The sequence below is a fragment of the Lampetra planeri genome, chromosome 20 (assembly GCF_965212315.1).
Source record: "Lampetra planeri chromosome 20, kcLamPlan1.2.h2, whole genome shotgun sequence".
Classification (NCBI taxonomy): Eukaryota; Metazoa; Chordata; class Hyperoartia; order Petromyzontiformes; family Petromyzontidae; genus Lampetra; species Lampetra planeri.
This window is the reverse complement of record NC_136126.1, coordinates 10,282,805-10,300,035: the sequence shown is the minus strand read 5'-3', so window position 1 is coordinate 10,300,035 and position 17,231 is coordinate 10,282,805. Positions and strand designations below refer to the sequence as shown.

The 17,231-nt window shown below is 45.4% G+C and overlaps 1 protein-coding gene across 1 annotated transcript in view; it reads right to left on the bottom strand.

Moving 5' to 3' along the window:
- Window positions 1–7,995: 7,995 nt before the first annotated feature.
- Window positions 7,996–17,231, bottom strand: part of LOC144724426 (gamma-synuclein-like) — a 35,292-nt gene continuing 26,056 nt past the window's right edge. Inside the window, exons 3-6 of the mRNA XM_078603542.1 lie at window positions 14,533–14,574; window positions 13,652–13,782; window positions 11,545–11,622; window positions 7,996–8,031 (exon numbers count right to left, since the gene is read on the bottom strand). Of these exons, the coding sequence (XP_078459668.1) occupies window positions 8,017–8,031; window positions 11,545–11,622; window positions 13,652–13,782; window positions 14,533–14,574 (266 nt within the window). The 3' untranslated portion in view covers window positions 7,996–8,016. The remainder of the gene's footprint in view (window positions 8,032–11,544; window positions 11,623–13,651; window positions 13,783–14,532; window positions 14,575–17,231) is intronic.

Sequence of the window (17,231 nt, the reverse complement as noted above, 5' to 3'; positions counted from 1 at the left end):
ATGCCGTGAACTATTTACTATGTAAAACACATTGGGTTAGAGTTAATGAATCGCAGTTTAAAGTCTCAGTCAAGGGGTTGTCTAAGCCCAATGAATACCGATGGGAGGAAGCACCAGTCAACACTTGTGTGAGCCGGGAGACGCCGACTCCACCTGGTATACTACAGGTGAGAATCACGACTAAAATATGAAAAGGGAAAAACGCACCACCGTACTCATTACACAAGACTCATTTTAAATGGGTCGATTTGCAAGTTAAAAATATCAATCCCCTCGTAACCAATAATGAAGTGTTATGAGCGTGTTGAGTCCTTGTGTGTGCGCATTATGTGCTGCTTCACCAATGAAGTCCCAAGACCCGTACCTTCAATGCAACGTTGCATCTGAAGGGGGTAGGTACAGTGGTTAAGAGCTCATAAATCCACGCTAATACAGACGCAGTGACCGAAATTGTGGAAGCACTCACCCGAAGCTAATGAGCAGCCAAACAAACTTCCAGGAAGTAGGCTGAGGGCCTCCCATCGGCGTCAAAAGGCCTCCAGGATGATTGGTCGGGAGGCAGGGTTTTGAAGGGGGATTGGAAAAAGGTGGGAAGCAGAAGTTGAACCGAGAGGCGACGCTTGAGAACCGTCAAGGAAAAAGGACGGAGATTTGCTGGAGGAAAGAAAGTGCACGGAATGTTCGAGGGAAATGGCTCGAGAGGGATAAAAGGGGAGAGAGCACAAGGGGTAGTGGACGCTCGGTTCAGTGTACGAGCTTCGAGCCTCGAGAAGAAGCTGGGCCTCGAGTTGGTGCTGTGTCACACAACAAAGAGGCTTCGAACACGCCGTGTGTCGTTTCACAGGCAATGACAACGGCCACCATTCACGGCGAGGCCGCTGGTGACCTCACAATGCCCATAGTCCAATGGCCAACGGGGTTCAATCACAGGTTGGTGAGTGAAAGCCACATTGGGAGTTGCCCAGGTCTCGATGGTGACGCGTAAAGCCAGCACGAAGATATTTCTGAGCCGCATGTGATGCCGTGTTTCTCCGACCAGTGGGAAGTGTGTGCTGGCATGGTTGGTGAAGTGCTGGCATGGTTGGTGAAGTGGGCTCACTGCCTCGGCCTGAGCTCTCACGGCAGCAGTCTTACCAGGCCGCCGATCCAGCACCATCATCTTTTACATGCCATGTAAGCAGCAGTTTGTATAGATGTCATAGTTGAATGTTAAGGTCCCTCAACCAATCTAAGGTGGCGGTAGAGGCTGCGTGGACTGAAGCGATACGGCAACAAGCCGGCTCGATTGCGAGTGGCTTGTGACCTCACTCTACCTGGAATTGCAAGCAGAACCGGTTATAATGCCACAGGGATCAATATACAAACACTGTGCCATCATTTTCATCAACTTTAAGGCTGTATTTTTCGTCATCAAAATAGACTGCAGCTAATTATAACTATATATAGTTTAGCCTAAATCAATCCAAGCCTGCAGACATTTTTTATTAACTTTTTTTTGGGGGGGTGGCGGGGGGGTCGGGAATGTGCATTGGCGCCACGCTGTTCATTTATTTGATTACTTAAATTTTCTTGGATCCTCAGAGAAGTTCAGCCTCGAAAGTAGGCCTTCCTCTGTAGGTCCCAGCCTCTTACTCCTTAGGCCCCATCCCTTCCTGATAAGGCCACACCCCCCTCCAAATTTCCTCTTTCTCTTTCGGCTCCGTAGCCTTTCCCTTTATAGGACCCACGCCCTTCTTTGTGTGTAGTCCCCGCCCCTTCACACGTGTGCTATTATATTCATAAAATCAGACTATGATAATAATTCCATTTTTTCATTTTACATAGCGCCATTCATTCCACTGCATGCCGCAACGCTGCACATCAATTGGCCAGCTCCTTACACAGATAATACAAAAACGAAACCGCACTACTTTATTGTGCTTTTTTTTTAGCCCCCTAAAGTCCCTGCTGCCCCAATGTTGAGCATGCACTTGAGGGTTACTGTTCAGCACTTAAATAAGATGCAATTATCAACTTCTCTCCTCTCCTGTGGCCCCCCTTTTCACTCTTCTACGCCTGCTGGCATCCATACCCACCTATATATTTACTCAGCAGCTACCACCAATCACCGGCAATTGGTAAAACAAACCCTTCAGGGAATGGTTAAAGGATGACGGGTGGCCAGGTGTCACTCAACAAGGAGGGAAGCTGTGAGCGTCTTTAGGGACGCCCAGGAATATTCGGGTTTAATGGAAGTCTGACACAATGTTAAAATGAAGTACAGATCGAGGTGATAAAAAAAATTACTTATGGCTTGATAGGGCAGAGAGGCAGATGTCTAAGGGTACTGGTCCCCCACTTCCAAGCTGTAAGGATCACTCACTCTGCTACAGATCCGCATCACCACAGTGATCTCCTCTTTGCATCGCTGCCACAAATTCTGTCCAAATGTCGTGAAATTGCCGGGGAAAACATGGAACGTTTCATGATGACCTTCGACTGTGATTTCACATCTGTACCGTGCAACCTTGAGTGTAAGGCGCAGACCAATTAAGAGGTGCGCTCTTTCTGGAGGTGACCTTTGCAGATGTGAATGTGGTAAAAATAATTTCAATTTGTAACGGCTCAGAGGTGCGAGGAGGAACCACAGACTTGCGGGAAGGGCAGCCAGGTGGTAAGCCAGGTCCGACATTCCCCCCGCCCCCAAGCTCTGCAGTTCTATATATATGTGAAAAGAACTTGTATTTTGTCAGGTAAGACCCACTAAGCTCTGTGGCTCTTTTTCAGAAGTGGCTCATCAGGTGGATATTTATAGCAGCAGCCAAATATTCGAAACGCGTGATGTTGATTCTAAATGTATGAGAGGGAAAAACCAGAGGACCCGGAGAAAAATCCACGCTACCACGGGGAGAACGTGCAAACTCCAAATATATATATGCGTCAGGGTCGGGATAGAACCCACGAAGGTGTTACCGGCCAATCAATTAGCTTAACACGTAGGCTTTCGCGACCAATATTATTCATAATAATGTTTTTTGGGATAGATCGCGTTATTTATAAATGTGTCGTAACCCTCCACCACCCGAGACGGCCAAACAGTACATTTTTTTTACAAAGGACAAATAGTTTACTACTTTAGCTCACCGGTGTGTTGAAGAGTGAATCAACATTTAAAATTTTGAGGGCGACGTTTCGCTGGTAATTACATCCAGCATTATCGAGCAATTTGCCATTCTGCCATTCTGGCAAATTTCCCGATGATGCCATTCTGGCAAATTGGCCGATGATGCTGGATGTAATTACCAGCGAAACGTCGTACTCAAAATTTTAAATGATGTTGATTCACTCTTCAACACACCGGTGGGCTAAAGTAGTGAACTATTCTTCCTTTGTCAACGTGACACATTTTTTACTGTTTGGCCGTGTCGGGTGGTGGAGGGTTACGGCACATTTATAAATAACGCAATTTAACCCAAAAACCTTTATTATGAATCAATTAGCGTTTACATGTGGGAGGTAACCGGAGCAACCGACGCGTGCGAGCGGTCACCACTTTATATCACGCGAAGCGTTAAAAAAAATACACGTCGCACGTCACGTGATGAGAAACAGAGCACAATGAATCACACAAGCCACCGGAACTTCCATGAGACCTTCTTTATTCCACTAAATGGCAAATGTTTTGTTTTAAGAGAGAGTGAACTTATTCAGTTGCTTGGCATCTCACAATTCAACACGTTGGTTGCACACTGAATACGTAACACCCGCGTCCAAAGCACAGGCTCAAACGATGTCACGGTGGCAGCTAAGATTAGGTTCTAGGGCAAAGCCAATTTTGTTGGTACGTGATGGGATATTTGAGAAAGTGCCAAATGCAAATGTCGTAATCAGCTTGAAGCCATCATTGCTCTGTCGATTACAGGCCCATCTGTTCGACGGTAATGGTTTAATTTATGTTCGAATATTATTACGGAAATAACTAAAAACTATGCCCTGATGAGAGTGGCCTGCTGTCAGTTTGTGTTCGTAAATATAATTTGCGCATTTTAATACTTTAGAGATGTAATTACGGAGTTCTCTCAGTGCCACGGACAATTATAATTGTTGTTTAATGCAGAGTGTGCCCGTGTGTGTGGGGGTGTGCGGGTCCATGTGTTCATACACCTGTGCGGAACCGTGGCGTAGACGCTAAGAATGGCTATGCTTTGATCACTGCGACCCAGAGGTTAGACTCTTGGCCATGACACACAAATGGGTCCTGGCCTGACAATCCCACAGGTGGACTCACAAGACAATTTATTTCCTGGTGCAATGTGTCAACATCAGCAAGGGTGGGGGGGGGGGACAAAAACGAACGGGTGTTGGTCGTGCTTGCCAAACCACAGTCCTTAGCATGCCTTAACACTGAAGATGCTCACTAAAAAAACATTTTCCCCAACGCTCTACACAACTAAACGGGGAACTATTCTTGCCTTGGTATGTCCATGCACCTATTTATTCACTAACACGCTCCATACACTATTCTGAATGACACCAGGGGCACGATGTGCTTGCTACCTTGATTGTGCTCAGTCGCCCATTCATTTTGGTAACTGTGCACGTGCAATGCATGCATCTGGTCATTGGCAACACAATCATGAGCCGCAGAGTTTGTCCTTTCATTCATTTCCGGAGCTGGCAAAAACGAGCATTTGCTGCAGTGCATTAGCTCTAAATTGTACCCGTCAGTATGGGATAACAAAGAACACACACACTACCATGCACAAATATGTAATGCATTGTTCAAATACTGTAATCCTTAAAACCATTCACCACTATTTAGTCAAAAAGTATTTTTTCATATTATATGAAAAAACGTTTCGAAATAGTTTTTTTGTAACAAAAGCTTTTAGTCAATTAAATTGCACACAACACGACATGCTAGTGTTTTCACACTCGAATTCAGCGTCCTATATTTAGCCAGGCGGAGGCCCACCGAGATTCATTCTCTTTCGCAAACGGTTGAGACGTGGGAGGGGTAACCAGGACGAGTGGTCATTATGGTTTAACAATTGGACGTGAGTTTTGTTTTAAGTTTGTGAATTTGGAAAAGGCACCAGCTCACGAACGCGCGCTCTGGCAAAATTACGGGTTTCTCTGGTTTTTTTTAACGTTTGCATTAAAATGTCATTGGACGCTTTGGTAATTTTCTGCTAGAAATGATCATGAAGGAGAGGCAGGAGTGAGTGAAATTGTGACTTCACTGTACTCTGGCTCAAAGTATGTGAATTTCGACCACTGGGGATACATACTGTATCCAGCCACCTGCTGTACAAGCCATTAAACGCTGAATAAAACACAGTACAGGGAGTAAGTGGCGACGCAAAGCTATGAAAGGAAATCTCAAGGCCATTTTGTTAAGCCAGGTGAGATACAACAAGAGGCCAGGATGAGTCTCACTTGCAAGGGTTACCAAAGTCAAGAGTTTCGGCCATGTTGTTGTTTCACTCAACGACGCCTATTGGTTAACAGTAACCCGCCCTCCTGCAGCTTCGGTTGTGACCCAAACTCCTTTGCCAAAATACAAAATTTGGTTTGAGATTAATTTCAGCACGATTCCTCGGTAATGAGGTAAGCTTAGCGTCTGCTAGATTTATTTTTGTTTAATAAAACCAAGTTCTGCGTACGACTTGAAATCATGGATTGGATTTTCAGCGAATATAAGTTTACGATAATATCCAATTGTTTGGACATGGTTTTAATGTAACTAATTGCGTGGCTTAATTTTTATCATTCTGTTTTATATTTTGAAATAACTCATTTATTTTATGCCTCTCTAGAACCTGTTCAAATCCCGCTATGGGGTGGATCCAGCTCATTCTCCCTCCAGGGTGCATAACATGAGTAGCTCTTTGGTGGACAACAAGAGTCATCTTTCAGTGGAAAGATTGGTCCCACCACAAGTACAGACCTGTGTCAATCCACTGCTGGATGACGGCCTCTACACGTACTACTGTACATGTCACGGGGCTCCATCTGACCACACTTCACGCTGCTCAGTGCAGGTCGGTGAAAGGGAGGCACAGACGCGGTAGCATATAAGTACGGTACAACAATTGATTTTTTTTGTACTGTCCCTGCGGCCCACTACGTCGAGTTATTTTCTCAGATGGCAAACGTGTGAACCATTATTCGTCTTTTACTGGAATCTGCACTTTTTATGATGGGTTTTTTTTGTTGCACATTTGTTTGGACAGATTTTATATCCCGCACCTTCACATCCGCACTTCTACACGGCACACAATTCCTCAACCATGCTCTCACCTGCTTCACGTAACATGCGTATACACGTCTCGAATTGTACACATGCCGCTGATGCCCTCTCACCTCATCATCGCCTCTATTAGTCACTGTATTTATTCCATCTTTGAATGCTTAGCCAATAAACCAATCGTCCGGTGGCTTCTCTCACGGGTCTCATCAGCACCGTCTGGCTTCAGGTCTGCAACCACGGTCACCTGCATCGGTAAACTGCATGCCCTCCTCCATCCCGCACACGTGCCCCGCTCTTTGCAACCACCTGATGATACGTACAGCACGCTGCAGTCGTGCTCGAGTCAACGTTCGAACGCTTCTCGCAATATCCTGCCGCAAAATCCCGAGAATTATCAGCAAGCATGCATTTTGAGACCAGATGCTTGTTTGATAAAGATGCTTCGTTGGAAGTAAAACTCACCTGATCAACACAGTCACGTACGCACATATTACTAATACTACTACCTCAAACACCCATCTCATTACACTAAAGTTAGCCTTTCTTCCATAGCGATCGATGTCGTCCATAAACATGCTTTGAACATACAATTGACAAAATCACTCTGGCTACATGACCCTAAAAGCCACTGGCCAAAACCACAACGTGGCGTCGGTTGCTCAATGCAGGCCTGTTTTAACATCCACAGAAAGTTTTGTTTCCTCATCATTGCCGAAGTGAGACATTCATCCGGTTGTCTGCATTGCTCCAGTTTGATTGGAGGAATCTGTCATGCATTCCATATTATCCACTGTTTCATGCATGCCATTTGAATCGTTCGCGAATGACTGGAATATCCATGCTATCACATATCACCTATTTATCACCTGGTTTCAAACACGTACATAAATAAACACTGGAGTGTAAAATCTGATTCCTGGTAATCTGGGCTACACATCTACGCATTGAAAAATATAAACTCTAAAAGAATAATAATAATAATAAAAATACATCTGTGTATGCAAGTGCATGACCAAAGTATGCATTCAGTACCATTACACAGGGGCCAAATACAAATCACGGCTGCAATTCGCTCCGCGCAATTGTCTCATAACTACTCATGCATTAACGTTAGGCAAGATGTTTGGAGTTGCTGATTGGAAGAGACCTCTCAGCAACACGGGACACACGTTCTGTCTCTCGCTCTCCGACAAACGCGGTGTCACCGACGCAACCTGGTCCCTGCATGCATTAGAATTCCGGGCACGCGTGGGAGAATGTCCGAATGAGTCCAGATGGATGGGTTTCATCGGTGTGTCACTTTCGTTAAGATGCCCAAACAAAGCGAATGAAAGTCTAATAATAGCAACTGGGAAAGGATTGTTTTTTTACACACACTGCATGCCTAGTTTGTGTGGATTTGCATGCATGTGCGTGTAGCCTACATACGGTATTGTGTGTGTATGTGTGGGTATATACGCGTGGCCGTGTCTGCGTTGTGCGCGATGCATTCTAAACCTCACCTAGCTGCCCGTGTGCCACATTTACACGCCGTGCTATTTGCCTATTGCTACAGAAAGCATGTAATGCCATCGTGTTGCACTAATGAGGTCTATACATTTTTGCTTAATTAAAACATCTAATATTATAGTTTACTCTAGTTTATTTAAATAATGTACCGCCAATAATATATTTGTTTTAATAGTTTTAAAATGACGGAGCGAGCACGGCCTTCTTCCCCAGACCCCCTCCCCTACCCATGTCGGTTATTTGTTATTTTATAATTTTCGATCTTCTGCGGCCTCTCACATCATGTCCGCCTGTGAATATAAAGCGAAGCACAGTTGCATACGATTATTTTAACAAGCTTACATTTTACTTCGAGCGATTTAAACCACGTAAAGAAGACCGTATTTCTCGTTCGTATTATCATCGTCACCACGTGTCGTGATGGGTATTGCAAAATATGACCGTGTCCGTCTGGTGCTCACCAATTTGCATTGGCTTCTGGTTGCCAAACGAACACATTAGGGGCCGTCCATAAATGACGTCACGCGATTTTGGACGATTTTTACCCCCCCCCCCCCCATTAGTCACATGGCGTCACAAAAAGTCAGACCCCCCCTAAACTATGACGTCACAAAACTCTGCCCCCCCCCCCGCCAAAATAAAATATGCTTCAAATCGCTTTAAACTATTGTCATTGTAGTGCGTATTTAGTGTGGCGCTGCACTCTGATGTTGTAGGAGAAAACATTTATCAAAAAGTATATTTAATTAAGTAGAACGTGTTGTCTATATTTATTTAAAGTTGCGCATTTTGATGTGACGTCACATTTCTCACCCCCCCCCCCCTCGTCACACATCGTCACAAATGTCTGACCTCTCCCCCCCCCTAGGTGCGTGACGCCATTTATGGACGGCCCCTTATGAGGTCGCGCTCATTACACACAAAGTGCTTGCCACAAATTAACCACAATACCTTGCTGATCTAGTAAAGGAGCGTAAACCCCATCATACAAACTCCGGATATCCTCACAGCTGCGGCTTTTGGTTAACCGTGGAACAAAGAAGGTCACCGCATCGCGTGTTTTTAGATGAGCTTCTGTGGCCGTCTGGAACGCTCTTCCTTCCGATATTAGAAAGCCACTGGAGCTATGCACTTTTCAATCTAGATTGAAAACTAATATCTTTAGAACTGCTTTTTGTGTTTAGTTTGCTGTCCTTCCCCTGCACCTCCGATTTTCGCGGTTGACTACGTACGGTGCAAATGAAGTTCAACATACGGCACATGTATGAGCCATCTCCCTCCATAGCCGCCCTTCCACCCCGATCCCCAACGTTTCCAGAGACGATAAAAGAACGAGCACCTGCCCTGCCCATAACCCACAAACTATTCTAACCCAAACCCTTAAAGCTCAACAAAACACGCTGGCCTCTCTGAGGCTAGTTGAGTCGAAAAGCTGCTAATGCGGGCTTTGACTATCAACAATCGTTGCATTGCTGATAGCGAGAGCCACTGAGAGATGGTCGTGATGAAAAACCGTTGATCCTAGCAAACGGTGAGGCACCAGAGTGACGCAGTTAAGGCCCCAAAGGTTGCAAGAGAAGGTTGGAAACACCGGTATTAAACAAATTAATTATTTGGCGAGGCCGCGTTGGCAGTGAAGCACAAGCACAGTCAACAAAGAACTCCGCGCTTCTCGTCACCAACGCTGCCTTCAAATAACAAAAGAATGCAATCTGCCACGTTAACGGGCAATGTCCCATCTGCATGGGTTTTTTTGTGCTACGAAGAAGCGCCATTGCCCAAAACGTCGCCGATTATGGATATATATTTTCTTCTTTTAAGGCCACGGTGTTGATAACGAGTGTGTTGAGTCCTTTGGAACGCGTATGTTGTGAAGTGGAGCACTGTTATTGGATTTAATCATTTATAATTAGTTCGAACAATACATATGCATAATAGATGTTTTTTTTGGGTTATATCGCGTAATTATAAATGTCGTTAAACCCACCACCACCCCACGCAGCCAATTAGTAAGGTTTGTCACGTAAACAAAACATGCCAATTCGTTGCTAGTACAGCACACCGGTTGTGTTGGAGAGTAAACCCACAACATTTGTAATTCAAGTTTCGCCAGTAATTACAACGAGCATGATGCGAGTGTGGGTTTACTTTCCAACACACCGGTGTGCTGTAATCATAACGAATTGGCACGTTTTGTTTACATGATAAACCTTACTAATTGGTTGTGTCAGGTGGTGGCGGGTTTAACGACACATTTATACAGGGTGCTTAAAAAATGTTAACACTCATATGGGACTGTCGTTTTTAGTGGAAAAAGAACGGATAATAGACTGTAACATGATAAAAAAAAATTATGTTAATAGCTTCAGAAAGTCAAAGAGTCTCCACTTTCACTATGGGAACCTCATTTGCCAGTAAAAATATGAAAATTGGTTTTTTACCCTTCTATCTGATGACGCCTTTTGGCGTCATCTGGTCCAACCCATGTGAGACTAGGCTCTAAGGAAAGCTGTCTCGGGTGTGGACCAATCAACTTCAAGGACAGTGCACATTATCAGAGTTATGTTCTTTTGTTTGTATTATGACTGCAGGTATTGCGGTCTATGCAAACATGACTCCTTGTAAAAAGGTGTCAGTTTTGTTGCCAGATAGAAGGGTAAAAAAACAATTATCGAGTCTCCACTTGTTCGCCATCATTGTCAACACACGTGGCCTGGAATCTTCTCCAGGTGGTCTCCAGAGCACGGAGGCACATTTCTTATGGTATTGTTGCAAATTCTCAGAAGTGTTACGCACTCTGTATTTACGCAATACAACCCAATAAACCTCTTATGGATAATATTGGTCGCGATACATGTGCAGTCATTTGTCATTCCACGATTGGATTAAGGCCTCCACACACAAATGCTAGTCAACTGGGATTGTTTGACCATACTTAACCATGTTGGTTCGTGCGGGTTTGACAAGGCTGGTATATGATTTGTTCAGATACCACCCACCAGTGATGTGAGCCACAGCTAACATATTCTTGTATTCGTGTATCATTGAGGTAAATATAGAGTAGTGTCTATAACCACAGCACACCCACAAATTGACTTCATCATCAGCATCAGCTGTGATCATTCCATTGTAGAATAAAGGTCTCCCTAAACCGCCACCATCTCTCAATGGATGGCTTTATGCACTGGGAATTTTTCAGTCTTGAATGTAGAAAGAGTATAAAAGCATACGCCTGCAGGAACACTTGAGTTCTGAATAGTGACTTACCATTAAACATGGAAACGTTGGGCAAAACGTTGGTTAACGTTGAACCAATGTTTTGCATGTTTACTGTGTGGGACAAGGAAAGGAGAGGGAGGACAAGGCCTCTAAAATAATGTTCCAGGTCGAGTTAAAGTTATCATAAGACGTTGTGCCAACTTCAGAGACTCCTCTAACTTACGAACATTCGACTTACAAACTTTCAGAGATACGAACAAACCTGTCCGTATGTCCAGTTGCCTGTTCGGACCGAGAGTCGTAAGTTTCAACTGCCGCGCAATAGATGGCGGCGGTGGCATCTACATCTGCAGAACATAAAGAACCGGTGGCGTCTACATCTACAGGAGATTATACAACTTTTAAAGCCATTCCCCGTGTTTAGTGTACATGCCGTACAACATGTTTTAAATCGACAGGAGTAGCGTTGGACTTACGAACAGACCTCTGGAACCTAACTCGTCCGTTAGTAGTGGAGTCCCTGTGTTTATGCTTTAACTGTTAATCATCTCATTGTACATGACAGGAGGATTGTTTCCACGTACCTGAGGCTCCCCCTGCTGGGCAGGTGGCTCAACCTCCTGTTCACCTGGCTCCGCTCCTGGCTCTGCCCCTGGCTCATTCTAAGATGAAAAGAAAGGGGTTTTTAAAGACTAACAGAAATTAATTGAAGCCTTGTAAAACTTAAGGCAACCTTAACTTTATGGGTTCTGTCGAAATGAATCGCGGAGCGTTGCCGTGGAGTAAAATGTCTCAACAGTTAAAACATTACATTTGTTTGTAAAACGATGATATCAAAGTGCGACATGAATTCTTACATAAAACCAACGACATTACATCGATAACTTGTTTAAAAAAATACATCAATGGCATTAAGTAAAACTTCATGAAATTATGCCAAATATCGTGCTGCCCATCCAACCCTCCATCCATTCGTCGGTAATTTTGTGCACACGATTGTGTGACTATCAGAGGTGTGGACTCGAGTCATGTGACTTGGACTCGAGTCAGACTCGAGTCATGAATTTGATGACTTGCGACTCGACTTGGACTTGCATAACAATGACTTTGTCCCACCTATGAGATGTGGACTCGAGTCATGTGACTTGGACTCGAGTCAGACTCGAGTCATGAATTTGATGACTTGCGACTCGACTTGGACTTGCATAACAATGACTTTGTCCCACCTCTGGTGACTATTCATGACACCCATTTTAAAAAATGTGTTGTTAAGTCACGTGCATTAACGTAGTAGTTAGCATACAATAAGAATACTTAAATATCCGTAATTTACCAAGATGCCTCAGCGAATCTCACGACTATATTTTTTATAGGAGTGTTATCCGTTTGGATGTTTGGCCAATTCCATTTACCGAATGTTTTGGCTCATGGGAGGAAAGCAGAGAAACCTGAATAAATCGCAGGCATACAATGTGATGAGACTCGAGGAACAAGGATTCAACAAGCAACTTGCTGTGACTACCCATCTCGCGGAAACCTTGCAGCCCAACAGGTTTTGGAGTTGTACAAAACCCGGGCGACGCCCCCACCCAACTCTTACGTCGTGACCGCGAGGTCACAGCCACGCGCGTGCGATGCTGTCGCCGACATGCATGGCTTGCACTCGGTCAAGTCCATTGTTCCGTTTACGATTTTGACCGTCGAGCTGCAAAAACGTAACTCATTTCGTACGGACGCTTCAAGTATGCTGACAGTCTGTGCCGCGCTTCACTCCCAGCGGGCTCGCCGGGACAGCGTATATAAGTCGAGAGTGGTGCTTCAAATCACGTTTCGCGTGCCCACGCTGCGAACTCAAACCGGTCTCTTGGCACAGTGATTTTTTTGCGCTTTAATCCAGCGCGTGAGGGTTTCCGAATGTTGATGCTGAATCTTGAAATGTGAGCCTCGAAACCGAGGGACAAGCACATTACATCTTCGCGTTTGCTCTGCTCGCCCATAAAACTAATTTTATGCGCAGAGTGTAAATTGGCTTTGACGCGCAATTCACGGCGCGCGCGCACTGACTGAGAAGTTAAACAAAGCGGTAACACATCATTAACGCCGTGGGCACATTCCAATTTTCACTTCCTCCAGATGATATTGAAGGCCGTGGCCAAGTCGCGTGTTGATTATGCGTGTTAATGGGGTTGCAAACATGGAGCATCTAATATGTCAGATGGGACTTGTGTCCTCTGGGGACCAGCAAATCTCAATTCAAAAGAGCTCCTCCAAGCCATCACTTCAGACCAAATGAAAGGCACTCAGGTTGAACATAAAAGCCCTGTGGCTGAACACTTATACTGAACAGTTAACCCTTTGGTCAGTGTATGAGGCACTCAATTTCATAAGTGGCTCTTAGGTTATGTAAGGAAAGACCATGGGCTTCACAAGCTGGGTTTTAATGCTGGCAGTGGCTTATAGACTGAGTGAGCTGTACATTTCACGATGTGATAGGAATGTTCAGCTGATGGTGGCCATACCCCGGTAAACATGTAACGTCGGGCCAACGTTGGCATGCAGTTGGAACCGCTCGCCCAACGTTGCCCCCAACGTTCCACGTTTCCTGTGCAACTGACCTAACGCACTGTGCTAGATGGTCTAACGTAAGTCAGCCTCACGGTTTGCTGTTGGCGGCGCGGCGTGCGTGCGTACCGGTTCCACGGGGATGCCTGCAGCTGCGGCGACATTCTCGGCTCCCTCCACCGTCTTCCCTGCCACCGTGTTGACGCCGCTCACGACCGCACCGCTCACAGCCTGCGCCGACTCCTTGGTCTTCTCGGCCACTGCACGGGAGGATGTGGAGCGAGAGCGTGGGAGGTTTGGGGAAGGGGAACAATTAACTGAGGTTCGTTTCATCGACCCCCCCCCCCCCCAGAGGGATAATCGAATCTGTAAATGACAAACAAAGACCCGTCATGAAACAACAAAAAGAGTGCAGGCCGGAGGGACGATGGGCAGGTTGACTTCGTGCCGGGATGTGAATTCACAGCTTTTACGACAGTGAGATCGCTGCTGCAACCACGGTGCCGTCCATCAGCCGTATTTAATAATTCCAATGCAGAACGAGGGAGTCCGTTTCGAGGATTGATAAGTCAATGCGTTGATGCTGGCTGGAACATTTGTAAGGGGCAGGGGGTGAACTCGCAATCTTCTCACACAACGGGTGACACAGTAATCTACTTCGTGCAGCTTAACCCATATTACGGTTGGACAAACTTCCGGTAATGGAAGACAAAAACTAATTCTTAAATTATAAAAAAAATGCACAAACACCTTGACCTGGTGGCTCATGACTAAGCATGCAATCATCCTGCCTTGTGCATCGCCGCTTCATCAAATGTGCACAAAGTGTTTAAATAATGAACGCGTCGTGTTATTCTCCTCGTGGTTAATTAAGCATGTTTTGTTCAGGACAGGATGCCGAATAATCCAGCTAATGTAATCCGAAACGCTTAAGAGAACACATTTTGCAATTAACATTCATGCGACGGCTCCACTGTTAAAGTGGCGAGGGACACGTAGTGAGCACGTACCTGTGTTAACGCTGTTCACAACACCTTCTTTGGTTTTGGTGCCTGGCAAGCACAACAGTTTGAATGGTTAAACTCGATTAAACTTATTGCATACACTTCATAAGCAATAATACGGCAAACAACGACTGATTGCAAAAAAACAGGTCACGAACGCATTTCTATTTTTTTTTAAGGCGGCGTTAGCTACGAGTGAGTTGAGGTTTGTTGATGATGTTGTTGTCGATCGTGCTTGTGCACTGCTGCCAACGCAGCAGCAGCAGCAGCATCATCACCAAATAATGTATCTCACGTGTAAAATAATGTATCTACATATCTGATCGGGTGGCAGTGAGGTCAGAGCACTCGACTCACAATCGGAAAGGTTTGCGAGTTTAAAGCCAGGGTATTTGACGTTGCTCACTATGCTTTTGAGGTTGACAAAAAGCCTGCCAGTTTGTCCGATTCGTACAGGCTGCTGGCACGGGAATGTGGAATTGACACATAGACTAAAGGACTAAAGGGCCCGCTCGTGTAAATGTGCCCCCCTCCACTGCTTGTATGATCAGGGATTCATATTGACTTTGACTTGGCCATATGCTTATATGTCTTAATAGGATTTAATATTACAAATACTAACGCTGTGAACGTGGCACAAAGAAGCAATGATGGATCGCTGTGTCTCCTCGATTTTAGGCCAGGAGTACTAATGGCTCTACAGAGGATTACATCGTACTTAATTATAAAACGTTTAGACATTTTAACACTCGGAGCGGGAATATGCCAAATTACACAAGAAACTAAAATGTACGTGGTGATGTTTTTTTTTATCACGGTAATATGCCGAGACCAGGAGCTTGTTTTTTTGAGAAACTGATTTAATCGTGGTCAGTAACCTTGCATCCAAACCTCGGCCCTGAAGGGAGGCTGCCTCAATTTGCTCTGACACGATCCTCTCACTCTGAACCACCTCGGCCTTAAACGAATTGTGCGTGTTAACCATTTGCGCGCAGTAATTCATTCAGTTAGTATGCACAACCACAGCTACGGCACAGTGAAGCTCCTCGATACTTGTTTTGAAAGATAAAAACTAAACTAAACGCGAATATTCTACTGGGAAATTTTATGATGGTAAACAAATGTGTTTTTTTCACGAAACAGAAAAAAAAATTAAAACCCCCAACTGCATCTTTTTTTTCGTTGGCAATACACACGGCTCGTTCAAATTCGAGTCGACACAATGCATTCGTGCTGAAACGTGGGCGCGAGGCCGGTCTCGTCTCCATTGGCGACTCTTTAGCCAGAGATAGAAATTCCGCATTTCCGTGTCAGGGGCAAGTCTATCTAAACTAAATCAAAATGTCAACTGCCAATGAACTTCAGTGAGACTGGTACTCATGACTTTGTCCCCGAGAAAATGATTGGCTGAGCCAATCATCACATTATGATACAATTATGGCAGTTCCTCGAAATGTGGCCCATGTCAAATTTGAAAGTCAGCTATAAAAAAAAAACCAAGGGGGTTCTGAATGAGAAACATTAGGCCACAGATTTACTTAAAATTGCAATACTGCAGCCGCAAAGGGCTTTGTTGAACTCTTTGACAGTAGACTTTAACTTGATGTTTTACCACTAAAATATCCCTCTGAGGTCTAAGTTTCAACTAGTAATGTCATTGCCCTATAAGTTGTATAGGGTCATACAATGCTTGTTCCGGTGGGGCTACATTTGGATTGGTTTTATTTCTGTAGGAAGAGAAATGTCCAGACATACACGCATGCACATCGTAAATACTTTTAATTGCACACAAATGACTGCTTAAATAGACGTACAAAAAACGAAAAGTGGCTTCTTGTTTCTCACAGATTGTTTGAGGCAAAGTGAACATTAAAAACCCTTTTGCGTGTTTTTTCAAGAGAATGCCATTGTGCGGTAGTGTCACACAACGTCCATCTCCTCTTGATGGCCCTGATAGTGCTTTTGTTTTAGCAGTCGATTACCCATTGTGACAAAACAGTAATAAATGTGTAATGCGGGCGTAAGCGACCTTCCGGAGGTGACGTCACGGGGGGTGGAGTCATGTGACGTGGGGGTAAGGTTCGGGGCTTTAAGCGGGTAAACCGGAAGGGGAAGGCAGTCGGGGTGTGAGCGGAAAAGAGTGAGGCCACGCGGGCAAATGTGGAGAAGGGGGGGCGCCGACGGCGATCGGGAGCCAACCCCGAAGATAAGAGCAAGCTGCGGAGTGGTGTGCAGCTGGGGAGGAGACAGCCAGGAGGGCTGCGAGTTAGAGGCAGCGGTGTGGCTGCCAGGAGGAGCTGCGGAGAGAGAGAGAGAGAGGGCTGCTTGATAGAGGCAGCGGTGTGGCTGCCAGGAGGAGCTGCGGAGGGAGAGAGAGAGAGCAAGAAGCTGTGAGAGCTGCGGAGGGAGAAGAGCAGCAGAGAGGACAGCCAAGGGGGGCTGTGTGAGAGAAACAGCAGCGGAGCTGCTGTTGGGGATCGGGCCGACATTGGAGTCAGCACCGTGGAGAAGCTACAGAGTAAAGACAGCCGTGTGGGTGTACAGCACGAACCGAATAATAAAGGACACTGAGCCAGACATCGTGGTCCAGTCGTTTATTACACTGGTGTCGGAAGTGCAACGGCATGTCGAAACAAGTGAGGAAGAAAGTTAATCCGGCGCCTGCATCGGCTTCTTCGTCCGACGACGACGAACTCCCTCCAACC